Source organism: Bubalus kerabau, chromosome 11, assembly GCF_029407905.1.
Source record: "Bubalus kerabau isolate K-KA32 ecotype Philippines breed swamp buffalo chromosome 11, PCC_UOA_SB_1v2, whole genome shotgun sequence".
NCBI classification, from domain to species: Eukaryota; Metazoa; Chordata; class Mammalia; order Artiodactyla; family Bovidae; genus Bubalus; species Bubalus kerabau.
Window position 1 is genome coordinate 95087272 of NC_073634.1, and position 27420 is coordinate 95114691.

At 46.4% G+C, this 27420-nt stretch overlaps 1 protein-coding gene across 8 annotated transcripts in view; it reads right to left on the reverse strand.

Moving 5' to 3' along the window:
- Positions 1-27420, reverse strand: part of GGTA1 (glycoprotein alpha-galactosyltransferase 1 (inactive)) — a 79352-nt gene that overhangs the window by 9784 nt on the left and 42148 nt on the right. For 4 of the 8 annotated variants that reach the window (XM_055541030.1, XM_055541025.1, XM_055541024.1 and 1 more), the window contains exons 2-6: positions 24588-24703; positions 13826-13914; positions 7298-7333; positions 5603-5668; positions 4950-5042 (exon numbers count right to left, since the gene is read on the reverse strand). In XM_055541030.1, the coding sequence (XP_055397005.1) occupies positions 4950-5042; positions 5603-5668; positions 7298-7333; positions 13826-13905 (275 nt within the window). In that variant the 5' untranslated portion in view covers positions 13906-13914; positions 24588-24703. Of the gene's footprint in view, positions 1-4949; positions 5043-5602; positions 5669-7297; positions 7334-13825; positions 13915-24587; positions 24704-26679; positions 26812-27420 lie in introns of those variants that run through there. The other 4 variants (XM_055541028.1, XM_055541029.1, XM_055541027.1 and 1 more) reach the window with 3 other exon arrangements.

The window sequence follows — 27420 nt, forward strand, 5'->3', positions numbered from 1 at the left end:
ATATTAAAAATTAATGTTTCATTAAAAATTAAAATTTTCTATTTCCCAGCTGTTAATTATTAAATTCCACTGGCCATTCCCACACATCAGCGACCCTGACTAGGAAGCCAGATGACAGGCTGAAAAGGCAGGCCAAGGGGAGGGCGAGGGGGTGGGAGGATGCTTGAGATAAGCTTCCTGGATGAACCTCTCCCACCCCACCCCAGAAAAAAAAAAAAAAAGTGACAGCAGGCAAGTGACACATGTGTAAGACCACAAGATGTCCAAGGTCACCAAGATGGGGCTCTAGAAGGAGGGAAAAGTACCAGGGAAGACGGAAAACTGCCCAGATGCCTTCTTTCCAAGCAGCACAGCTGCTGCGTTAGCTCCGTTTGTCGGGTTCCCCAAGTACAGGCCAAAGGTTCCCCACAACACAGAAGGGCCTCCATAACCCAAACATACACCTACCTAGGTATCTGGTAGCATTTACATCTTACGTTTCTTTCATATATAGTACTATGTAGTTGTTAATAATTCAAAAAAAAAACTGGTACACAAATATTCATAGGGACCTTATTCACAATAGCCCAAAGGTAGAACCCATTCAAGTGTCCATCGGTGGGTGAATGAATATGCAACACAGGGTATATTCTAAAGCTTGAACAGTATTCTACCATACAAAAAGATAAACTGAAATGGTTCTGACACTGCACAAGACATTACAGAAATTACTCCAAAACTAATACATGGAATAAACAGATATTTCAATTCTAATTCATGCTGTGTACCCAAAAGGTTTGGAAAAGGGGGCTGAAAAAATGCATATTTCTGCAGTCATAGTCACAACTGCATGATTCACACTGGCCAACAAACAGAGGCAATCTAAGTGTCCATGGACAGCCAGTTCCATAAACGAACTGTGGTAGACACACAATGGAATCTGATTCGGCCCTTCAAAGTCGGTAATTCTGACAATGCCACAATGTGGACGAACCTTATGGTCATTATACTAAGTGAAATAAACCAGACCAAAAAAGGAGAAACGTTCTGTGATTCCACTAGTATGAGATATCCAAACAAGTCAAATCCAAAGCCAGAAGAAGCAGAAAGATTCCCAGGGATCGAAGACAGTTCATGTTTCACGGAACCCGCCCAGTTTCCCTTGGGGAAACTGACTTCTCCTGACATCTCCAAAACCAATTATACAAATAATTGGAAGCCATATACAGTCAAATGAATGTAGACATAATTTTATAATTTACACCAACCTCACTCAAACTTCTCAACAGACAGAAGGCAAAATTGGATCTATGGTACCTCAGCTTTGCTTAAAACTGTATCTATAATACCTTAGTTTTGCTTATGAAATTTAACCAAAAAAACAAAACAAAACACCAAAGTCTATCCAATGCAAAGAGTCGACTCATTGGAAAAGACTCAGATGCTGGGAGGGATTGGGGGCAGGAGGAGAAGGGGACAACAGAGGATGAGATGGCTGGATGGCATCACTGACTCGATGGACGTGAGTCTGAGTGAACTCTGGGAGTTGGTGATGGACAGGGAGGCCTGGCGTGCTGCGATTCATGGGGTCGCAAAGAGTTGGACACGACTGAGCGACTGAACTGAACTGAACTGAATATCCTACGTACTTATTTATGGGCTTCCCAGGTGGCATCCTTGGTAAAGAATCTGCCTGCCATGAAGGAAATGCAGATTAGATCCCTGGGATGGGAAGACCCCCTGGAGTAGAAAATGGCAACCCATTCCAGTATTCTCACCTCGAAAACTCCATGGACAGAAGAGCCTGGCAGGCTATAGTCCATGGGGTCACAGAGTCAGACTTGACTGAGCATGTGCATATACTTAATGGGAACACTGTGGTCCCCGGGGGCTGGGCAGAAGAAGTATTAAAATTCTATCAATCAGGCAGCAGTTTACGAAAGATGTAGCATGCGTACAGCATGTTCTTTATTGGACTCCTTCCAGGCAGCAGGACAAAGACAAGAGCTGTGGGGTGGCAAGAAAGAGATGATGTAGGAAGAATTTTGGAAGAAGAATTAACAGAACGTGCTAATGATTTAGACTCTAGGATGGATGAAGGAAAGAGTGAAGGATGAATTGGAGAGGTCTCCTGGACTCTGACTTAAATAGGAATGAGAAGAACGGGGGTGGGGTGAATCAAAAACCCTGTAAGACACACAGACAGTTAGACATAAGCAGGGGCTCAGAGAAAACCTTTGGACTTAAGATGTAAATGTGGGAGTCATTCTCCCATGGATGGTGTCTAATGCCATGGAAATGGATGAGAGCACATTGGAAGATAGTATAAAGAAAAGAGATGAGGATACTGGACTCAACCTCCAGAAGCTAATATTTGAGGCTTGGGAAGAGGCCCCATTAAAGAGACTGAGAAAGTAGGAGGAAAATTAAGAGAATGTGATGATATGAGGCTAAGAGATATTGATATAAAAAAATTTATCTATAATATACTTAACATGCTTCTGGTAGTTTATAGAAAAGGATACATTTCTATAAATATGTCATCTGTGAATCCAGTTGTTCATCTTTCATTCATTTATGCAAGAAATATACTTTAGTGCCCTTAGAAGGCTTAGATTTGGCGTCACTACAAATCAATATTCTTTAAATATCTGCTCGTCATTCTTTTGGAGGGCGGTGGAGAGAGTGACCACTGCTGGTTGTGATCTGCTTCTCTTCTCTGACCGGAGTAACCCAGCCCCAGGCCCTGCCTCCAGGTCCCACTCAGCAAAGCAGAAGTACCACAGTGAAAGTGTACCACCCTCCTTTGAAGTAAGCGTGGCAACTATATCCTTAGCTCATCCAGCTGGCCACTGGGGGGGCTCTCACCCACCTCACACACACACACACACATACCTAAGGGGCTTATCAAACCACAGTGCTTCCATATTCTTCCATTTCCAGGAATGGTTTAGCATCCCATAGAGGGCTACCCTGTTGTCCAGCTCCTTAAATGATACCTTGGGGGGAGGAAGCAAAATTCCCATCCTTTGACACTGGCATGGATCCTTTGTCCCAAAATAAAGAGAACTTGCCAGAACATATTCAGTCTTTGCAGAACCAAGATTCCTCACGCTGTGATAGCTGCTGTTCTCCCCTGATCCTCCTCCTACCTCTATGGCCACCCCTGCTGCTTTTCAGACTTCTCTCCCCGCACTGGCCCTTTCAATGCTGATGTCAGACATCGGCCTGGTGCCTCATCCAGGCCTGCAGATCCCATTGCCACCTGTACGCTGAAGGCTCCTCTTCCTACATCTCCACCACCTATCTTCTGCCACACTTAGGGGCACTGCTACAGACTGACTGTTGTGTCCCCCCAAAATTCATGTGTTGAAACCTAAGGGGTGGAGCCTTAGGGAGAGGATTAGGACATGAGGGTGGAGCCCTCATGAATGGGATTAGTGCCCTTAGAAAAGAGACCCCTGAGAGCTCCCTCTCCCCTTCTAGCACGTGAGAGCAAGGTGAGAACACCATCATGAATACACTAGGAAGTGGGTCCTCATCAGACACCACCCTGTCTGGGGCCTTGATCTTGGACTCCCCAGCCTCCAGAACTGTAGGAAATACATATTTGTTGTTTATAAGCCATCCAGTCTATGGTATTTTGTTATAGCAGCCTGAACGACTAAGATAGGCACCCTATGAATCTCTGTCCAGTTGCCCCACAAGTTGCTGAATCCATACGCATCCCTAGTTGAGCTCATCACCCCTCCCCTTCACCACTCCTAGACGCTTTCCTGGTCAATGGCACCACCACCCACTGGTCTCTCAGGACTCATGGTCATCCTGGACAGCTCCCACCTCCCTGCTCCCCAAACCACAGCCTTCTCAGTCGGATTGCTCACAGCTCCTTAATCAGTCTTGGCAAACACTAGTTACACATCTAGAGCCCCTACAGGACCGTGAACTTCTTGATGAACCATGCTGATTGATTTTTCCTGTCTCCTATACCTAACACAATGCCTAGTACAGAATTTTTTACCATGATTTACAGTAAGAAATACATCTCATGTCAAAAACACATGGACATACACATATATACATAGAGGCAAAAATCCACTTAACAATACCTATCCTTCCTCAGGTGATGCCCTGATTTTCTATTGATTTCAATTTTTAAAAGGCTGCTTTTAACCCATTCAGCTAGTTTCTGAACATATTAATGGATAGTGGCCAGTAGTTTGTAAAACACCAGCTAGTATATCATGGGTGTTTGACAAACATTTGTTGTACACTTGTTTAAAGGATATACGCATGGCCCTATGAGCTTCTGTAACATCACTTCCATTTTACAGCCGAGTTAACCCAATCTCAGAATTTTCTTGCTCTGACTCTAGCTTTGTAGTTTTCCATAGTACCCTGTGGCTATGAGACCCCCTTCCAGCCCCAGTATATTGTGATTCTTCCGCTGCCATTGGCTGACTGCTGTCAAAATCATTGTAGTTATTGCTCAAACAAATAAGACAACCAGCCTCTCAAGTTTCTCATCTAATCTGGTGTAAAGGTCTGCTGCTGCTGCTGCAGCTGCTGCTAAGTCGCTTCAGTCGTGTCCGACTCTGTGTGACCCCATAGACGGCAGCCCATCAGGCTCCCCCGTCCCTGGGATTCTCCAGGCAAGAACACTGGAGTGGGTTGCCATTTCCTTCTCCAGTGCATGAAAGTGAAAAGTGAAAATGAAGTCGCTCAGTCGTGTCCGACCCTTAGCGACCCCATGGACTGCAGCCCACCAGGCTCCTCCGTCCATGGGATTTTCCAGGCAAGAGTACTGGAGTGGGGTGCCATTGCCTTCTCTGGTGTAAAGGTCTAATAGATGCTAAGTCTCTGTCCCCCTAGTCAGGGCTGTTCTCCATGGCACTGTTGCCTCCATAGCCCCCGCCCCTTTATGCTGAGCTATGGATTTACTGGAAACAGGGCGACACTTCTTTTCTTACAATGGGTTGAACCAGTCCGACAGCTTAAGCTTGCTTTCGTCTTCCTTTCTTTGTTCCTTTTCTTCGTCTATGTCTCCATCTTCTTCATGGTAACTGCGGGTCACACATACAAAGGGAAAAATAAGCTGAGGAAGGCAAGAAGGCTGGCCTATGGTATCAGGATGGTGGCTGAGGACCTCATAAAAATGGTTCCAAGGCAGAGAACACCTGCACTAAGTGAATGTCTGGAGAAAGGTTCATGATGCTAAACGTTTATTCATAAAGACCTACTTTTGTTGAAATGGTGCAGGACTCAGCTTGCTTATTATCCTTCCAGGTCAGCACAGTTAGCAATTTAATGACCCAATAACCATCAGGTTATTTCAAGAGGAGGAAAAAACTAATAAAACAGCCCTCATAAAAACATTTTAGTTTATGATAGGCTTTCCTGCAATCCCAACTTTAGCCTGAACTTCATTCACCCTCAAGTTAAATGGGGAAAAAATAAAAACATGACCGCCAAACTTAATGGCCCAGTCCCAACCATGAAATAGAGGCCTCGTGTGTTTCCAATAAGCCAGAAATACAAATGACTGAGGTCATGGCTGTGAAACCATTCTATCTGGACTCTATAGCATTGGGTGGATAAACAGATCACTACACAACCACCTTACCCATTGTTAAACCACCTTGGAAGCCACCAGCCCTTCTGAATGCTGCTGCCGCCGACTTCTGGGTTTCTAAGAAATGAGAAAAAATGACAAACATTTTTAGAAAAGGAGGCAGTCCCAAATGGGGGGATTTCCAAACTCTTTTTATGGTATGTCATTTAAAATTTTGTGTAAAAAAATCGCTCATTTGTAAAAGGAATACAGGTGACACTGCTGTAGCTGAACGGGAGAGGATGCGCCTGACGCCACCTGGATCTCCCCTCCCGTGGGCAGCCCCCGGCACTCAGCCCATCCAGGGGTCCCTCACAGGGAGAGAAGGAGAAAAACGGAACAACAAAGTGCGGTTGATGCTAAGCCATAAATCTGCATCCTGGGTCTGCCGCTTACTAGCTGGGTGACTGTGAGGGGACATTTCCCCTCTCTGAATCTTGAATCTTCTCCTCTGAAAAGTCAGAGATAATAATAACAACAATAAGAAACCTACCATGAGGGTGGCTTTGAAGCCTAAATATACGTAGCATACACAAAAGAGCTTTCTAAGATGCAAATTACTGTAGCAAGTTGTGGTCTTGAAACAAAACGGTTCACATTTCCAGGAATTATCTCTTTGGCTAAATGAGGAGAATCTGAGTTGCTACAAAGGTCAGCAGTGACAGACGCAGGAAATCCGAGGGTCTGTAAACCAGTAAGAAGCTCAACCAACTGTAATTAGAAGCCACTTTCACCACGCACATACTGACGCGTCCACACTCCCTGTGAGAGCCTCTCCAGGGTGGGGACCTTTCAGAAGAGGAAAAGGAACGGGAATCCAGGAAACAATACCCTTCAGTTGAACAAATAAGGTGGTGAGGTATGAATAGCATGTTAAAAAAGAAACGTGCTTTAAAACCCATCTCTTCAAAAAGTGCTTGAAGTAGTTTATGATTAAGAAAATATGGTTACAATAAATAGGGAAAAAAATACAAGAATAAAAATGAAGCAAGAAGAAACAAACATTTTAGTCACTCAGTAGGCATGTTCACATGACCTTGATCATCTGAGCCACTCTGGGAGAATAAAAATTTTACCTTTATTTTTCTGACTGAGATACTGGTTGAGTGGGTTTGAGCAAATCGCCAAAGTCATATGACATGTAAGCATAAAAGCCAAGATTTAATACCAGGGGAGAAATTGTTTCAAAAATGAAGGTCAAGGAAAGTTCAAGCAGTTGAACATAACACTTTGCTCTGAGCTTCCTGGCAACCAAGCCAAAGATTGAAAAACCAAGGCTTGCAGAGTCCTCAAGACCAATAATAACAATACTACCACACCACACACTAGTTCATCAGGAGACCCAAACTTTTTTCCTGATCCTTTATCGCAATGAAATTTCTTGCAAGTGTCTCTATACAACATGTGGTGGGTAGCATAATGGACAATATCTACCCTGATTTTTTTTATAAGCAAGACAGGAATGTTCTCCAAACAAGACTACCTGAAGAGATAGATACTTGATAAAAAGCAAGGACAAAACATGAGTCATGGCTCTAGAGAGATAAGACTAAGGGGCTAGAGGAATACAGTCCAGACCCCTGAGACCCTTCCCCTCCACCTGTGACCAGAGCTGTGTCAACACCTGCCAAGTTAAGAATGGACTGCAGGGGAGCCAGAGCAGGCAGGGGGAGAATCCCATAGAAACCTAGAATTAAAAGCACTTACCTTGATGGGTTTATCCAGAACAAAGAGCCTTCTGGGCTAAAAGCAAATGAGAAATAAAAATGTATCATATTACTTTTAATTCAGAAAAGCTATTTTGCAGCCATTATCACTGAAGCCCCGGGCCAAATTGAGAGCTTGGGTTTTGGCTACTTCCAGGTTTCCATTCATTTCACATGCTAGCAAAGTAATGCAGAAAATTCTCCAAACTAGGCTTCAACAGTACATGAACTGAGAACTTCCAGATGTTCAAGCTGGATTTAGAAAAGGCAGAGGAATCAGAGATCAAATTGCCAACATCTGTTGGATCATCGAAAAAGCAACTGAGTTCCAGAAAAACAGCTACTTATGCTTCACTGACTATGCTAAAGCCTTTGACTGTGTGGATCACAACAAACTGTGGAAAATTCTGAAACAGATACAAATACCAGAACACCTGACCTGCCTCCTGAGAAATCTGTATGCAGGTCAAGAAGCAACAGTTAGAACCAGACATGGAACAACGGACTGACTCAAAATTGGTAAAGGATTATGGCAAGACTGTATATTGTCACCCTGCTTATTTAACTTAAATTCAGAGCACATCATGAGAAATGCTGGGCTGGATGAAGCACAAGCTGGAATCAAGATTGCCGGGAGAAGTATCAATAACCTCAGATATGCAGATGACACCACCCTTATGGCAGAAAGTGAAGAGGAACTAAAGAACCTCTTGATGAAGGTGAAGGAGGAGAGTGAAAAAGCTGGCTTAAAACTCAACATTCAAAAACTAAGATCATGGCATCTGGTCCCATCACTTCATGGCAAATAGATGGGGAAACAATGGAAATAGTGAGACTTTATTTTCTTGGGCTCCAAAATCACTGCAGATGGTGACCACAGCCTACTCCTTGGAAGAAAAGGTATAACAAACCTAGACAATGTATTAAAAAGCAGAGACATTACTTTGCCAACAAAGGTCCATCTAGTCAAGGCTATGGTTTTTCCAGTAGTCATGTATGGATGTGAGACTTGGACCATAAAGAATGCTGAGCGCCAAAGAATTGATGCTTTTGAACTATGGTGTTGGAGAAGACTCTTGAGAGTCCCTTGGACTGCAAAGAGACCCAATCAGTCCATCCTAAAGGAAACCAATCCTGAATATTCATTGGAAGGACTGATGCTGAAACTGAAGCTCCAATACTTTGGCCACCTGATGCAAAAAACTGACTCACTGAAAAAGGCCCTGATACTGGGAAAGATTGAAGGCAGGAGAAGGGGATGACTGAGGATAAGATGGTTGGATGGCATCACCGACTCAACGGACATGAGTTTGAGCAAACTCTGGGAGATAGTGATAAGGAAGCCTGGAGTGCTGCAGTCCATGGAATTGCAAAGAGTCAGACACAACTGAGCAACTGAACAAGAACGAGGTTCCTACCTTCCTTGGAGATAAAACCAATGACACCAAGGGACTTTGATCACTTCTGGATTACCCAGAACAAGCAGTGGTCAGAAGATCTCTGGAGAATCTCAAGTCTTAGTTTAAAAATAAAAGATGGCAGCTCTCCATTGTCCACAGTGGCTTCACTGAGGGAGAGGGGCTCCCAGACGGCTCCCCTCTTAACTCCTAGTGGGGAACACCACGGCCCATCCCTTGCCCAGGATTTATCTTCCCCCAGAAAACCAATGACTGCCGAGCTGGCACCCTACCACCTCAGAGCCTCCTCAAAGGGGGAGCAGCCTTAAAGGGCATTTCTGAAGCTAACGAAGGCAGTGAAACCATCTGAAGGCATCTACAAGACTGGACCAGTGACTATCTGACTCCTCTAGCAGACCACCTCCCTCCATTCCACAAATACTTTCTGAGCATGTGCCACGTGGCCTAGTGCTGGGGATACAGTGCTGTCTGAGACAGAGTCCCTGCATCCTTGTGGTGCAGACAAGCTAGTGGGGAGGTCAGACCCTATATCACACAGCTACGGAACTCCAAACTCCAAGAAGAGCTGTTAAAAAAAAAAAAAAAGAAGCAGCAGCAGCAAAACTAGGAGCACTTAACAGGAAGACCTGGAAGGCCTCCCAGAGGAGGCGATAATGTTTTAGCTGAGTTCTCAAGGATGACTAGAAGTCCAGGGGAAGAGAAATTAGAAAGAGTGTCTCTTGGAGACCAAAAATATATATGCAAAGGCCCTGAAAAAGGAAGGAGGCATTTAAATGTGCAAGGAAATAAACAAAGAAGTAACTGGAGGTCCCCTCGCTGTAGCCTGCTGTGGATTTTGCTATTGAAGAGTTTTAGGCAGGAGTGGGACCGGGTCGTCTCTGTAGGCAGTAAGAGAGTAAACGGAGTGACCAGTCAGGAGGTGTTGGCAGTGGTCCAGGCCCAGGTCAAGGCAGCCAAAGAGATGGAGAGAGAGGAGTGCACTGACTTAAGAGATATTTGGGGGCAAAGGGATAGGACTTGTCGTACTGGATTCTTCCACCGTTCTGTGCACGGAAGCTGTGCCCAATGGTTAAATCTTTCTTGCTTCCTTCTCCCTGTGAATAAAAGGGATAGAGCCTGGTAGAAAGAGTTCTGGACCTGGGCTCAGGCACCTGCCCTGGCTCTGCACCTGTCTGGCCCTAGCTGCCCTCATCACTGAAAAAAAATATAAATGACTAATATTTGTTTCAGACTCTGCCTTCTGCCCCTGCTGGGAGTCCATATCACTTAACCAGAGTGAAATGCATGCCCTCTTTCCACCTATGGTTACCCCTCTGAGCTCAACACTTGTGGACCAAGTCCTAATATCTCTTGTTTCTAAATCTGTTTATTGATCTGACAATATTCATAACAGCTAATACTTGGCCGGGGACTGTTCTAAGCAATTGATATGTATTAGCTCATTAAATCCTCACAACAATCAATGAAGGAGGTTCTATGCTTCCTCGGAGGCACCTAGGCATTAAGTCGTTTGTCTAAGATTGGATTGCCTTGAACCTGGGGAATCTGACTCCAGACCCAACAAGAGGGGGTTAGGAAGAAGGGAAAGAGGAGGGAGAGGGCCCTCGGCAACCTGGCAATCAGACCCCCACAAGGTGCTCAGGACATCATTTTGTAGAGTCAGACTTGCCATCTTGTTTCATCTTTCAAATTTGCCATCTTTCCCTTTTCACCCTCCCCTCCCAGAGGCCTGTGACATTTCAGGTCCCAGCAACACCCACCTTGCAGAGCATGACATTTAACACATATTCATCCTTCAAGGCACAATTCAAATGCCCCCTCTCCTGTGGTACAATCTGAGTACAGTGACTGGCACATAGTAGCTGCTCAATAAATATTTGTAAATGAATGCCTCTCCCCCATCCCAAAAAAAAGAGATTGCTGTCTAAGTCGAACATAATCTTTGCCTCCTTGAACTCTCACAGTTCCTTTTCTCTACATCTGATATCCTTCCTTCGCTTTGCATTGTTGATATTGATGTACACATCTGCTTGCTCCATCTAGAGTTTAACCTCCTGAGGGTAGGAATTCCCTGAGCCTCATACTGTATCCCTCACAGCATGAACAACCAGCTCAAGAAGGAGCCCTGGACAACGAATCAGATCTGAGTTCCAATTAGAACTTGGACATAAATTCACTGCTAAGTCATTTCACCTATTTGGTCTCCATTTTGTCACTTGAAAAATGAGAACCCTCAACTGAAGGAAGGGTTGTATCGTGGGTCAGAGAATAAGCTGTATTCTGACAGCCTCAGACCTAAATCTTCCTGAAAATGTGACCTTCAACCTTCACGTTTAACACTGTGGAGGCTCAGTGTGCCTCATCTAGATACGTAGACTATGCAGACTAATACTTTGCTTGCAGGGCTATTTTAAGAACTGGAGGGAGTGCCTAGTGCAGTTCCTGGCACATTCGAACGCTCAATAACTAGTAGGTACTATCATCAAAACCACCCTCACCATCATTACTTTATCATAAACGTTTAAAGTTTCTTCCATCTCTAAAATTCTAAGATTTTTTCTTTTTATCCAACCTCAAATCAAACCCTGTCCTGGATGGCATTCTTTCAGGATGCTCTATTGGTAATAGTCTCTCTTTACTTAGCAGTTGACGTGTTTGATTGAGCTACTTTTAAATCTTTTTTAGCTAAAGTGCTGCCCACCTGTCTAAGGTTGGTGCCCTCAGCTCACCTCACACCATCACAAGGCCAATTCTCAGGGTGGCAAAGAATTTGCTGCCTTTTAAACCTCTTGCAGACGTTCAAATAGATTCCCCACATTGAAGAATGATGTGGCTGCAGTCTGGGTTCCAGACTATGGCCCTGAAGAGCAGCCAGAAGCTGCTCTAGTTACTGTGTAGAGAGAGTGTACCCAGCACGGCAAAATAACCCTCTTTATGGGAGGCCAGTGCCAATATGCACATTTGGGCCTTTGGCTCCCATATTTTAATTTTGTGAAGTACCCAAAATTTGGAAGTGTGACTCTGGCTGCAATTCAAAATGCCAAGGTTATCCAATCAAGCATTCAGAGCTCGAATGCTGTCAAGGTTACCTACACAAGTATCTCAGCTCAGGGCAGCACCCCAGAGGACGCTCGCTCTTCTGTTGGATTCTTTCACCTGCTGGAGCTCTTCCTTCTATTTTCCAAATCTTACCTCTGAGCAGATGATGAGAATGGCGGTGATGATGGTGATGGTGATGGCAGCGAACGTTTACTGAGTGCACTACGTGCTTTACCCTACGTGCTTTATACACAATAACTTATTTAATCCAACAACCCTATGATGCAGGTACTACCATTATGCCCATTTTAAACAACAGGGAAACTTATTGAAAACCAAAGAACAGAGTGGCGATGTAACTTGCCCAAAACAGAGGAGGTAAGTCATGGCACAGGACCAGTCCCAGGCAGCCTAGTTCCAGACTCCAGCCAGGATACTTCCTCAGCCCTCAAGAAAAGGGAGCCCCAGGGTCCCTGCATCCAACACTGAGTCATCTTTTCTTCGGACTAAGTACCCACAGTTTCCTTCAATTCGAAAGACCTGGTTTGTAGACCCCTTTAACATGGTCACTCTCTAGCTTGTCCTGTTTCTTTTAAAATGAGTTGTTCAGAATGAAACAACAATACTCCAGAAATGGTTAGGTCACCCTGGGGAAAAACAGCTCCAGAGTCTAGAGATTCTTCCTTCCACTGATGTACCTGAAGGTGCAGTCCCTTTATAGGTAGCCAGGACAGTCCTACGAGCTCATCAAATCTTAGAATTTAAGAATTGAAAGCGACATTCTAATGTTTATCCAGGCCATCATCTTGAACTTGGGAAGCTACTAAGACCATGAAGATATCAATGGTGACAAGACAGTGCTCCTGGCCCAGAGTTGTAAGGTGGCCTTATTTATTTATTTGAATTTATGTATTTTTAATTGGATGACAATTACAATATTGTGTTGGTTTCTTCCATACATAAACATGAATCAGTCATAGGCATACATATGTCCCCTCCCTCTTGAACCTCAATCCCACCACCCACCCCATTACACCCCTCTAAACTGTCACAGAGCATTGGATTTGATCTCCCTGCAGCATCCAGCAAATTCTCACTGGCTACCTATTTTACATATGGCAATATATATTTTTCAATGCTGTTCTCTCAGTTCATCCCACCCTCTCCTTCCCTCACTGTGTCCACAAGTCTGTTCTTTATGTCTGCATCTCCTGTGCTGCTCTGCAAATACTTTCATCTGTACCATCTTTCTAGATTCCATATGAATGCATTAATATACAACACTTGTTTATCTCTTTCTGACTTATTTCACTATGTCTAATAGGCTCTAGGTTCATCCATCTCTAGGTGTAAGGTGGCCTTTTTGAAAGAAAGGCTGAACTGTACTGATGCCTCTTAAAGTCAAAACCATTGTGCATTTTTGTAGCTGCCTGGGGAGACTTCTTTCTGTCAGAAGCCTCTCCAGCTGGAACCTCTGAGGCATTATAGTTTCTCAAAACACACAAAGCAGCTCAAAAATTTGAGGTGAATCCACTGATGAATTTGAAAACTCAGAAATATTTCATTCATTGTGTTTTCCAGAGTTAAAAAAAAAAAACAGACCAAGCACTCAAAAGTTTAGCCAGGCACAAATGAATCACCAGGGATTCAAAGTGTATTTTTGCAGCAAAAGTCAACAACTTTGAGTTGTTCCTTTGAACTTTGCAAATATTTTAGGACTGCAAAAATCAGGGTGAATTTCTCGTGGAATTCCTGTCTGAAATTTCTTAATGCAATTTCCATATCTGGTCATATTTTAATATGACATTTTGGTCTTAATAGGACCTTACTGTTTCTGGCTCTAGCCTGCCCAGAACTGCAAAGCTATATAAAAATTGAGACATTAGGAACATGGCAGGAAGAAAGATAATGAATTCCTTAGAAAGTGCTTGAAGATCTAATGATTTTAAAGACAGTCATTAAAGTCTAGGGCTCAGGGAAACAGGAAGGAAGAAATCCTAATTTTAATTCAACCTGGTGACTTGGCTGATGGAGACGTTCATTAACATCACTTTATCATGTCCCATAATTACCTGTGGATATATTCCCAAAACACAACAATGACAGTTGAGACAACCAGCATTGACAGAACCACTTTTCCTTTGACATTCATTATTTTCTCCTGGGAAAAGAAAAGAAGAGGGGGGGAAATAGATTAAATATAGCAAGAGTGGGATATGATTTTTTTTAAGAAATATTTCTACCCATATCCTTTCTAAAAGGAAAAGGTGATGAACATTTAATAAGCACTAAGGGGCATGTTCTGGGCTTCCCCAGTGGCTCAGCAGTGAAGAATCCACCTGCAACGCGGGAGACACAAGTTCAATCCCTGGATGGGGAAGATCCCCTGAAGGAGGGCACAGCAACCCACTCCAGTACTCTTGCCTGGAGAATCCCATGGACAGAAGTGTCTGGTGGGCTATAGTCCATAGTGTCGCAAACAGCTGGACACGACTGAAGCAACTGAGCACACACATGTGCAAGGAGCAGGTTCTACCTTAAATTGCATGGGTCTGCAATGGCAAATCAGCCAATTCAATGAACAGATGGGGCTGCCCGAGTTTTGAAAGATGCTAAGGCCACTTTGAGGCTCAGAGGGAAAGTATCCTGACTGATCACAAGGTCCACCATGGATGTGGGAGAGGGTTTATTCATTTTTATTGAAGTACAGTTACTCTAAAATGTTGTATTAGTTTTCACTGTACAGTAAAGTAAATCAGCTATACACATACACATATCCCCTCATTTTTAGATTTCCTTCCCAGTTAGGTCACCACAGAGCACTGAGTACAGTTCCTTGTGCTACACAGTAGGTTCTCATTAGTTATCTATTTAATACACAGCAGGATCAGTATGTGAACACCAATCTCTCAATTCATCCCATCTCGCCCCTCCCCGACTTGATAACCTTAAATTTGTTCTCTATATCTGTGACTATTTCTACTTTGCAAACAAGTTCATCTGTACCATTTTTCTAGAGTGAGGGTTGAGCTAATGGTTCCCATGGATGCTGGCCTCCTCTGACTTAATAGCACTACCTCTTGGCATGTGACTTTGGGGAATCATCAATTCCATGGCTCTGCTGCCCCTGATATCCTAACTATGTGCTCCCTCGTTCAGAGGGGAAAGCATGCTGGTCTTTTACCATTGAGACTCAACCATTTCCCAGGTGGGCCTTCCCTACCACACCCACACAGCTGGCGCACAGTAGGTACATAAATATTTCTTAATTGCTGCATGAAATTGTGATCAAAGGGGGAAGGGGTGCTGGGTAGAGCATTACAGCTTGGGAAGTACTTTGATTTGGGTGGTTGGGGAAGGGCTCACTGGGGAGATGATTTTAAAGCTTCCCATGGGGTGAAGATAGGATGGAAAAGGATGGAAAAGAAAGTCCCATGAGAAGAGATGAGAATATTTCAGAAATCGTATCCATACCAGACTGACTAGAGAAAAAGCTTCCTGTGTTTGGGAAAACAAAAGCAAAAAACGTGGACAAGGAAACAATAGCGCAGTTGTCCCACCTGAGTGAAAGAGGCAGGGAGGTGGTGGTGATGGCCGGTCGTCAGAGGGTGGGCAGGGGCAGTCAGAGGCTGGAAGGGCATGGAAAGAGGGTGGGGACCCACAAAAGCATCTGAAGCTGGAGAGTCACCCCACCCATCTTCATTCAGAGAAACCCATCTGGGCACTGGGTGTGGGGAACGGATAAAATGACAAGCTAGACTATTCTAATTGCAACAGGGAAGATGGGCTGGAGACTTCCCTGGTGGTCCAAAGAATCTGCCTGCCAATGCAGAGGACAAGGGTTCGATCCCTAGTCTGGGACGATCCCACATACTGGGCACTCTAAAGCCCTCGAGCCACAACTACTGAGCCTATGTACTATAACTACTGAAGCCCAACACGCTCAGAGCCTGTGATCCGCAACAAAAGAAGCCATCGCAATGAGAAGTCTGTGCACGACAACTAAAGAGTATTCCCTGCCCACCACAACTAGAGAAAGCCCTTGCATAGTAACAAAGACCCAGGGCAACCAAAATTAAATAAATAAAATTTTTTAAAAAAGAGGAGATGGGCTGGCTCAATGGTTGGTTTCATTCAAAACATACTTTGGAGAGAGAATTGATAGGATTTGGCTGGTAACTTAGTCGTTAGGGATGAAGGAAGAAATAAGGTTTCTGCTTAAGCATGTAGGTTGTAGCATTTAGTCAGATTGGTTGGAGGAGGAATAGGCTGGAAGGAAAATAAGATGAGTTCCCTCTTGGATGTGTGAATTTCAAGGAGCATGTGAACACCTGAATGGAGACTCACAGACAAGCGGAACTCAAGTCTGAAGTTCATCAGAGAAATGTGGGCAGGCCGTGCAATTGGGGGAGTGTCCATAGACCAAGGATGATATTTAACATGAAGGGAATAAATTCAATTACCAAGGAGATAATGGAGAGAGACAAAAGGGAAGGAGGGCCCTGGGCTGAAGCTTAAAGATGCCGACACTCGAAGGTAGGACAGAGAAGGGGGCGAGAAGGAGAGGGCCAGCAGGTGGAGGAAATGTGAGAGTAGACATCAGGGAGCCAACGTCATCACCTTGGAGAGACCACTTGTGGAGAAACTGACTGACAACATGGAGCCAGTCAGGCTCTCCTGTCCCACTCTCTCACAGCCTCACACCTTGTGTTCTGTAAACAACAATATTGCTGACCTTTGTAGCATTGGGCCTTTGCACCTACTTGGCCATGGGCCACTTTTGTCTGTCTTAGTATATCAGTAGTCTTTGAAGACTTGCTGCTGCTGCTGCTGGGAGAGAATAAACATGTCTGCAATCCCTCCAGCTCCTTGATTCTTCTTCCAGCTTCCCAGTTGTGTCTTATCTACCCTGGGTCCAGTGAACCGTGTGAGTGGCAAGACATCACTCCCTACCCCCAACCACCAGCGTAGCCCCCTTTCCCTCCTCCGGCTCCCCCATCATTCTGTTCACGTTGCTGCACATATCACCTTGGGAGGCGGCTCACGTGGCAACATCCACATTTGGCTCCATCTCCTCTGATCATTCCTATGAGCTTCCTGAGGGCAGGAGGGATGTCTTCTTATTCAACCCTGAATCCCCCGTGCCCTCAAAGAGCCAGAGGAGGCCGTCACCTAGTGAGTGTGTGAAATAAAATGAGAAGGCACCAGGACAGTCCTTCGTGGGACAGGTTATTCTCTAACTCTTTTCAAAGAGGGTTCTGAAATGATTCCTGGCTTGGATCTCCTGCGCTCCATCACCTTTATTATTATTTTCTTTTTCCTCCCTACTTTTAAACAACTTTTTGGCCTCACCGAGTGGTATGTGGGATCTTAGTTCCCTGACCAGTGATAGAACCTGCACCCACCCCCTGCATTGGAAGAATGGAGTCTTAATCACTAGACCGCCAGGGATAGTCCCTTCATCACTTTTATTATTAAATGCAGTTTAAAAAGAGGAAGTGTGGGATTACCAGCCATGACATTTCTTGCTTAGAAAGTGAGCTCTGTTTGGCAATGGAAAAGCCAGGGCTGAACTCAAGGTCATAACTCACCCTCCCGCTTTCAGATACAACTGTGACCGGTGGTGTTCCAGAGACCATGAGAAGATTGACCTGCTAGGCCACAGGGACACCTCAGTTTGAGCTTCTTTCCTGTGACTACCTCGTGAGCTGGTACACAGAGTCCGGGACCCAAGGCAAAGTTACAAAATGCAGAGGAATGCTTGCAACTCGTCCTGGCTGCTAGGAAAAGCCACTTGATTTCTACATCAATACCACGAGCATTGCGTGCAAGGAAAGGCCAGGGTTTGGAAACAAACAGGTCTGGACTGAGACTGTGGCCACCCCGCTCTACTGCTATGGTCCCTCCCAGAGAAGTGTGGATGGTGATTAGAACACAGGAGTCTGGGAGTGAAGTAGGGATTTGAGACATACAAAACTGGCTAACTCCAAACACGTAGCAGCTTCTCAGGCCCTCATCTGACTCCAGCAAGCTCTGAAAACTGAAAGCCTGTTTATAATTCAATTGACATCCAGGCCCTAACTGATGTGAGGCTATTTATAATCTTTATCCCTCTCAGTGAGGCTGTTTAAATGTTTCTTTGTATAAATATTGATGTATTTTGTTATGTGCTGCTGCTGCTGCATTGGGACATTACATAATATATGATAAATACTCTGTATACAAAAAAAAAATTCTGAATTCCAATTATTTGGCCCTAGGGATTCAGAAAAGGGACGCTGGACTTGTAATAGACCATATTAGATAGGTTTCCTCGTCTTTAAAATGGGGAAAAAATGGTGATGGTTGCAAGAGATGGCATCTGTAAAATGTTTAGCTTTGTGCCTGGCACCCTGTAAACGCTCAAAAATTGCCAGTTCTTCTTACTGGTGTCCATAAAACGGGCTGTTGTGAGGACCCAATGAAGAAAGCAAAGAGCCTGGTACTCAGCAAAAGCTCAAAACATATTTGAGAGAAAAGAATCGGGTTTTGGAATAAGAACATGCTAAACAGTGAAGTGCAAATTGATGCAAATTAGGGACGTGAAGGTCTATCCATCTGTTCTGTGCTGCAGCCTGATTAAGAGCTCTTTGGAAAGGCCAGGCGACTTTGATTTTCTTTGATCAAGCCCCAGCCATCTGAAGCTTTATCAACCCCACCTGCTGAGGACCAAACACAAATTTTCTCCCAGTGTAAGAAACGTTAAACACACAACTCCCGTGGTAGAGAACGCTGACACGTACGTCAGGGACACCCCCTCATCTCCTCTCCAAATGCAGGTGTTTGATTTTTTTAATCTCAGAAATTAGCCCCAGAGACAACTCTTGAAGCCCATTTTTAATATTTTTCTTCTTTTTTTTATATTTTATTTTTTACCTTTATAATATTGTATTGGTTTTGCCATATATCAACATGAATCCGCCACAGGTATACACATGTTCCCCATACTGAACCCTCTAATGTTTTTCTTATTTTTTAAATTTTGGCTGCTCTGGGTCTTCCTTGTAAAGCGCAGGCTTAGTTATCCAGCAGCTTGTGGGGCCTTAGGTCCTGGACCAGGGATCAACCATCAACCCCTGCATTAGAAGGGATTCTTAACCTGCAGATTCTTAACCACCAGACCACCAGGGAAGTCCCTTGGAGCCCATTTCTTTCTGGATCCTATAAATGACTTGAATCTGCTGACTTTTTGCTGTGGTCAGGTGTCACTCTTGTTAAAAGACTCACAGTTGGAAGCTGGCCAAATGAGTCAATCTCGAGTCCTTCAGCAAAGGGTTGGCAGGGAGGCCAGTGGGTCTTTGAAAACATTTTCATTTTTCTCTCTGGATATGATGAGGCATTTGGCAGGCAATGTGGTCTAAAAGCCCTTCACTGATGTGTTTGTCTCTCAGAATTTTCAAAACTGCGTCATTCTGAAGACTGGTAGTTGACTATGTTACCCACCAAGTAGGACATGTGGGCTTGCTTCTAAATAGCCCATTTAAGGGCTAGAGCATAGAATTAGGCTGTGTGTGTGCTCAGAAGATCCAGGGGATCTTCTCAACCCAGGGCCTGAACCCGCGACCCCTGCACTGCTCCCTTTCCTTGTTGCTCAGATGGTGAAGAGTCTACCTGCAATGCAGGAGACCAGGGTTCAATCTGTGGTAGGGAAGATCCCCTGGAGGAGAGCATGGCAACCCACTCCAGTATTCTTGCCTGGAGAATCCCATGGACAGAAAAGCCTGGTGGGCTACAGTCAATGGAGGAGCATACAGTCGGACACGACTGAGCGACTAACACAAACCTCCCCTGCATTGTAGGCAGATTCTTTACCACTGAGCCACCCGGGAAGCCCCTCAATTAGGCCCTACAGGGTACAAACATCCTGTCTTATATGGGAGAGTGTGACTATCTGAGTCACCTGGCCCCACCCCTCAGAGGATCAGGTTAGCCCAGCCAGGCCCCGTTCCACCTGAGCCCTCCTAGCATCTCTCAGCCCTCTTGTCAATGGTGTTGGCAATTTCTCTCTGAATCCAACCTACCACCCACACGGGCCGCTGCTGGGCCACTCCCAGAACTCAGCCCTTACCATGGCTTCCAAATAAAACCACTCCCACTCCTGGAACATGTGCAGATGGTGCTAAAAACCCCAGTGTATTTCACAAGGCTGGGTCACACTGTCATTTCTCCACCTTCCTTACCCCCTTCCCCTGCCTCCTTTTCCGCTTCTGTTTCCCTGGAGCGTCAGACTTTTCCATGAGGCCCATAAATTAATTCTTCCACACAGACGATACACACACCCACAGCTTAGAGAGAATCGCATCATTTCACCCCATCTGGTATAAGCCCAGGTATTCCTTCCCAGCAAAACTCCTCTCTGAAGGGAAGTCTAGTGGCCCTTGTTTTTCCCCATCTCACATCAGGGGGAGAGGTGAGCTTCTCAGCTGAATCACTGGGCACTCAGAAGCCCTGGAAAAGCCATTATCTGGGGCAGAGCAGGGGGAAAGTAGCGCCTTCCCGCAAGCTATATCCTCCTCTGCCTGTGATTCATCGCCCCCTGTCCCTGGAACCCATCCCGTCCTGCAACCTCGAGCCGCAGTCACTTCTGGACCACTGCATGGGGTCGAGAGACTCAAAACAATACGCGTCAGACAGTGACAAGTGTTGCAAATGAAACAAAGCAGGTGAGGGTGCCGGCGGCGGGGCAGGAGAGAGGGCCAGGAACTGACTATTAGTCACCCTTCGGGAAACTTCCTATCATTCATCTTCCACATCCTCCATTGTAACATTTAGTTCCAGCGTTCCGGGCAGAAATGAGTCTGGCAGCTAAGGCTGTGCATCCCTAGACGCACACCCCAGGCAAGTTCTCTGGCTCTGAGCCTCTGTTTACACAGACAAAATGGAGCTTCAAATACGCCCCCATCTAGGGTTCTTGAAAGGACAAAAGGAGACCGTGTTTACGCAGCACTTTGTCCTGGTGGGCAGTAAATGCTCCACAAATGGCAGTCGAAACGAGGATGCTGCTTTTTTAGGGGAAAGATTAGAAACACATGGCTCCATCGGAGACTGCAGGACCCAGAAGGCTCACAGGCGAGCCCTCCCTGCCTGCTGACTGAGGTGATAGTCAGCTCCACTCCCCACTGCCCCCAGCTCAGAGTTCCGCGGACATCATGTTTGACCCCATGGCCCACGATGGGGAGGGGAAGAAGAGGAGGCTCAAATGGCACCCCCAGCGGCCACATGAAGTGGCTTTGTGAACTGAGTCATGGTTTCTCTGACCTCAGTCTCCCTGTCCTTGAAACAAGTCCTGTGAACTTAACTTTCCACCACAGTCTTTCTTGATTGACCTGGGACCTGGTGAGAAATCAGCCAGAAGGCTGGAAATCTCATTGCCGAGAGGACAGGTTCACTCAGCCACACCAAGCTCATCTTTCTGCAATAGCCCCCGTTTCTTGGAAGTGATGATCATGAGAGAAGACTGCCAACCGAGTCATGTTGAGTCCACAGGTCAACTGACCTGGAAGCTTATGAAACCTCCATGTCAGGCCCCTTGGCAAATTGGGCCTGCTCTCCTTTTGGGGTGGGGAGTGGTTAAGGCTCAAATGCTTCCCGGAGATGAGATGCAGCCCTGTCTGGGGAAATCATACCAGTCCTGGGGCTGCAGGTGGGGCCTGGGTCCTGACCCCACTCCCCACAGGTGGGCCTTGCTGAGCTCCCAGGAGCCCCCCACTGTGATTCAGAGAAGGAGCTGAACTAACTGCTGTTCTGCTCCCCACTTGGGGGTCTCAGGGGTCACAGTAATCCAGACTTCATAGCTACCTGGTGCCCATATCCCCCCAACACACCCCTACCACCCCATCCAGGATGGAAGAGCTCAGTTCCCTGGAGCTCTGGCTGGAGTCACCTGAGCAGGAAACTGCCAAGCGATTCACAGCCATGGCATCACCAATAACAAGCTGTGAAGCTGAAAGAAACTTCTAAACTCGAGGTAATAAAATGCAACCTTTGATTTAACCAAGCTAGAGGCAAAACTCCAGTACTCTTGCCTGGAAAATCCCATGGATGGAGGAGCCTGGTAGGCTGCAGTCCATGGGGTCTCTAAGAGTTGGCACTACTCAGCAGCTTCACTTTCACTTTTCACTTTCATGCATTGGAGAAGGAAATGGCAACCCACTCCAGGGTTCTTGCCTGGAGAATCCCAGGGACGGGGGAGCCTGGTGGGCTGCCGTCTATGGGGTTGCACAGAGTCAGACACAACTGAAGTGACTTAGCAGCAGCAGCAGCACAGGCAAAAACTGATTTGTCTTCTTTTTGTCTCAATTTAAAATGTTATTACAAAGTCAGCAAAGAGGCAGTCCAAGAGTTTGCAGCCAAAATATAACAGGTGCATCTGACAGCTGAGTAATACTAATCATTTTTATATTATCTTCACACTTTATTACAATGTTATTTTCTGGATTTTTTCCTATGGAGAGCATTTGTCTGTTTTTGTTATATGTTTGGATGTCTCCTCCTTTCCTAAATACGGTCAGCCTTCTGTACCCATGGGTTTCATCTGCAGATTCAACCAACCACAGATCAAAAACATTAAAAAACAAAAAATTCCAGGAAAGCCTCAAAAACTCGAATTTGCTGCGTGCAGGCAACTATTTACATAGCATTTACACTGTACTAGGTATTCTAAGTCAGAGAAGGCAATGGCACCCCACTCCAGTACTCTTGCCTGGAAAATCCCATGGACGGAGGAGCCTGGTGGGCTGCAGTCCATGGGGTCACTAAGAGTCGGACACAACTGAGAGACTTCACTGTCACTTTTCCTTTCATGCATTGAAGAAGTAAATGGCAACCCCTTCCAGTGTTCTTGCCTGGAAAATCCCAGGGACGGTGGAGCCTGGTGGGCTGCCATCTATGGAGTTGCACAGAGTCGGACACGACTGAAGCAACTTAGCAGCAGCAGCAGCAGGTATTCTAAGTAATCTTGAGGTGATTAAAAGTAAATGGGAAGATGTGTGTGGGTGGTATGTAAATACCATACCATTTTATGTAAGGGACTTGAGTGTCCCTGGATTTTGGTATCTGCGAGGGTCTCAGAACCAATCCCCAGTGGATACCAAGGGATGATGGCATTTACTTCCACTTTGCATTCTTTTCCCTAAAGGGAGCCTGGAAATGGAATAAGCTTCTGGCCCTGCAACACTTGGATGCCCCTCAACTGAACCAGGCCAGGGCCTGGGCTAAACGCTTTCCCAGCAGACTCTCGGGTAAGCCTCATAATGACCCTGTGAAGGCACTCTAGTATTATCCTCATTTTACAGACATGAAAATGGAGGCTCAGAAAGGTTAAGTGACTTGCCCAGTGTCACACAGCATAAGCAGTGGGGCCAGGATTCAGGTCCAGAGAGCTGGCTTCCAGTGTTCACCCTTGTATCTCTTGTTCCTCAGCAGACCTGCAGGCTCACCCGCAGGTTCTTCGGCCAGCTCTCAGGCACATCCTTTCGTTTTGCCTTTCATGGTTGCATGAGTGGGTACATGCTTGCTACGTTGCTTCAGTGTCCGACTCTTTTGTGACCTTTGGACTGTAGCCCACCAGGCCCCTCTGTCCATGGGATTCTCCAGACAAGAATACTGGAGTGGGAAGCTGTACCCTCCTCCATGGGATCTTCCTGACCCAGGAAGATGGCTCCTGCCTCTCTTACGTCTCCTGCATTGGCAGGTGGGTTCTTTACCACTAATACCACCTGGGAAGCCTGCCTTTCATGGTTATCACTAAGCAACTGGCCCAAAGCTAGCCAATCACAGGCTTCCTTGGACCAGCTGGTGCGCCTACTCGGTTCAACGCCTCTGCCATTTCCAGGTGCCTCCTGTGTACCTGGCATTTGAGCCTTCCTTACTCTATCCTGTTCATCCCTCATCCTGATCAGCACAGCAGCTTTATAGCTGAGGAAACTGAGCTTTCGCAAAGGCTGAGATCACTGGGCTTACCCTCAAGGTGGTGATGGGGGGATGCTGTGTTTGAAAAGCAGACCCTCTGCCCTCCTGGCCCAGCTCCTGGCAGGGAGGTGGTGCTGGGGGTGAGGAGAGAAAGTTCTGCTTTTACCCTAAAATCTCTCTAAACTGGTGGGCATTAGGGAGAGATGCTCCCTGTTAGAAGAAACATGGTATAATTTGTGGGGGAAAAAAGGTACATGGACGTCTGTTTCCAGTTATGTTTTTCATTATAAGGGTCAAAGTAAACACAGACAGAGGAAACTAAGAGACAAGCCTCAGACTAAATATACGACTAGCTGTTGCTCCAGTCACCACAGATGGAATAACCTGTTTTTGGAGGGATTCTCACAATGCCCTTTCTAGAATCCCCTTCAGGAAATCTGAAGCCTGGGTCCAGCCAGCTTTTCCTTGCTGCCTGATCCAGGAATCATTGCACAAGAGTTTTCCCAGGAGAAATAAGGCGAGGTAAATGAAGGGTCAGTGCTGCCCCAAGAGGGCTCTGCATGCACAAGCCCTCCTACCCCTGCATTGGCACTTTGAGTCCCAGAAAAACCCCAGGCTGCAGCCCCGCCCTGTGAGGTCCTGCCAGGGGCAGCAAACTCCAGCAGAGCTTCCAAGGACAGAGCCAGCACCCCGTCAGCACCCACTTCTAGATCCAGCGCCGGGAGAAGAGGACTTTGTTGTCTTCCAGAATGACTGGAGGATTCCAGCAAGAAGCCAGGGGGAGAGTGGGCTTCCTCCCCCAGGAGTGTCCACACTGCAGCTGACTCACGATACCCCCAGGGACCCCGACCCAGCAGAGGTAGATCATTCCACTGTGTCACATACCTCATCGTCTGCTTCTCTCCTCCCAGAGTAAAAGGCAAAAGTACCAAGTTCTATTGAGCTCCGTTCTGCAGAAGGAGGCAGGGCTGGGAGGAAGCGAAGGTACAGCGTTCTGACTCCTGTCAAAAGAATAAGCAGCTGTTTCAGGAAGAGGGGGTGGGCGGATCCCACAGCCGTCAGGGGCTTTGTTCCTTGCTGGTCCTGGGAAGTGGGCTGTTTATCAGGCCTGTTGACTCAGAGCTGCATGCCAAAGGCAGAGATGTTCCTCTCTCGGTGCCGAGGAAGGGCCCAGCCTCCCTCACCAAGCGAAACTACAGGTCCGAACTCAGCCTGGCGTTGGAGGAAGGAAAGCCACCACCCTCAGGACAGACAGCAGCGTCACCCACTCCTGGCGAAAACAAGAACCATTCTGAACCTGAACACCCCAAGTGACAACCACCAGGAACAGCTGGTGGAGAATTAAAAAAGAAAAAAAGAAAAAATGCAGAGGGGTGGCTGAAGGAGCAAGTCCTCAAGACTCCTGCTGAAAGGCTACCCAAACGTCCCTCCACATGGAGCCTCTCCCCCACATCCTGTAGGCTTTCCGTTTTGTTTGAACACTATTTTAATAGAAAGTACTAAGATCTCCCGCATCATGAGCTGAGCTTTAAGAACTTTAAAAAGGTCAATGAGGACCAGCCCTGCTCTTGGACTGAATAATGCTTAACCCTTCCCACACCCTGCTCCTGATCCCAAAATAGAATTATCCAGATGGAAGGGACCTCACAGCGGTCCCTTCAACAATTTTCAAATGTTCCATAGCTAAAGCTTTTTTTTTTTAGGAAAAACAAAACAATAATCACATGCTGTCATTCTCAAAATCCTACTATGTAAAACACAGGACACAGGGGACTTTGGCTGATGCAGGGAAATGAAGCTTAAAACCCTCCTACCCATCCCTTCCAAGTGGCCCCAGATACCTCCTTGGGAGTACAGATTGGGCACCCAGACAGACTATGGAAAGGGGAACAAAACCAAACAGAGAGGGGCCAGGGGCTACCCACCCCAACCTCCAATGCAGGCCTGCTTCATTCAGCCTCTTCCTCCTGTTTTCCAGAGGAAATTTCAAGAGGTGTGACAAGAACTAGCCCACCACAGCCTGCAGGGTCTGGAAGTCCTGCTTAACTGCTTGTTTAAATCCTTCCTGCCGGCATCTACTACAACCAAACCAACCGCCTCTTACGAGCCTATCATTCCACCCCAGGTCTGTACTCCCAACGAAAGCGCACATCAGCTCACTCAGACACGTGGACTAGAACATTCATAGCGCATGGAAAACTGGAAACGACCCCACTGCCCACTATCAGACAGATCAGGTGTGACCAAGTGTGGGCGTCCACGTACATCAGGGAGAAGGAACCAGCTACAGCCACTGACATCACCAGGATGAAGCTCCTACACACACGGTGCTGAGCGAAAGAAGCTCTGGACAGATTCCATGTATTTAACATTCAGAGGTGAAATCAACCCTTGGTGCTAGAAGTCAGAGTCGGGGTGGGCGAGACTAGGAAGGGGCCCCGAGGGAGTTCCCAGGGGGCTGGTCATGTCATTTCTTGAGCCGGGTAGTGGTGTCACAGGTGTGTGTCCACTTTGTGAAATTCATCACAAACATGCCTTTTCTGTGTATATATGAAGAGCAAATATGAACAGAAAACTTCCTGCTGGAAACTGCCTTCGCTTGGGCGTTCTGGCTTCCCCTGACTTTGGCTCGAAGGACATAGGGTCCTGGGTAGACCTGCAGTTTCCTTCTCTGGGGTTCAACACCCCAATTCCGAGCACCACGGAGCATCTCTCTACAGGCTCAGAGAAAATTTGCGGTTGTAAATGATCCAGGCATCTGGACTGTGGTCAGTGGACAAAGGAAAGGGGGACAGCGTTTAGAAGCTAAGGAGCTGGGCCAAGACAGATCGGTCCTGCCGACAAGCAGCCCCCGATCACACAGGTCTCCCCCTTTACTGTTTACAAAACAGCCTCTCCCTTTATCTCGGTGGGTCCTCAGGCTCACCCACCCCGTGGTCAGGAAAGGGAGAGAGGCTCTGAGATCTCCATGACTTACTCGAGGTCACCAGCCGGTGGGTCTTTGCTGCCCTTCCTCCTGCCTCCAGGAGGACTCTCTCCAGGTTATAGAATCAGAGGCTCCAGGTGGGTTATCTACAGCTCAACAGAGCATGTAAAACTGGAAGGCAGAAGATTCATCTTCCAGGAGATCCAACAGGATCTTTGTTTTTCCCTAAAGCAACCTGAGGCTAAGGACTCTCAAAACAATGGAACGCATACCTGTGGTCATTCTTTAATTGGGAGGCAGGGAACTGGAGCAAGTAAGCCTCAGGCCATGTCGCTCCACTGATCAAAGGAGGCCAGAGGCTGTCCAGGTAAGTGAGTGAAAGTGAAGTTGTGTCCGACTCTTCGCGACCCTATGGACTGTAGCCTACCAGGCTTCTCCGTCCATGGGATTTTCCAGGCAAGAGTACTGGAGTGGGTTGCCATTTCCATCTCCAGGTAAGAGCCTGGAACCATTCCCAGCCAGGCTGACTAATCTCATCATTCAATAAATCACTAAGGCCCCTTTCAACCCTGATAGTCCAGGACCTGTCAGATAACTGCCAGCATTGAGTGACTATCTCTTGGCCACACCCCGAGTCAAAGGATGACAGGGCCTCAGAGCTGCAGCCAATATAAAAAGGTGCAGCCCAGGCGTGGGGTGCCCTAGCTTCACATCCCAGACCCCTTTCAGCTGGGAAACACGAAAGTCCAGATCCCCACCCTGCTTACCTCTGTGGGCACGAGGATTAAGTGT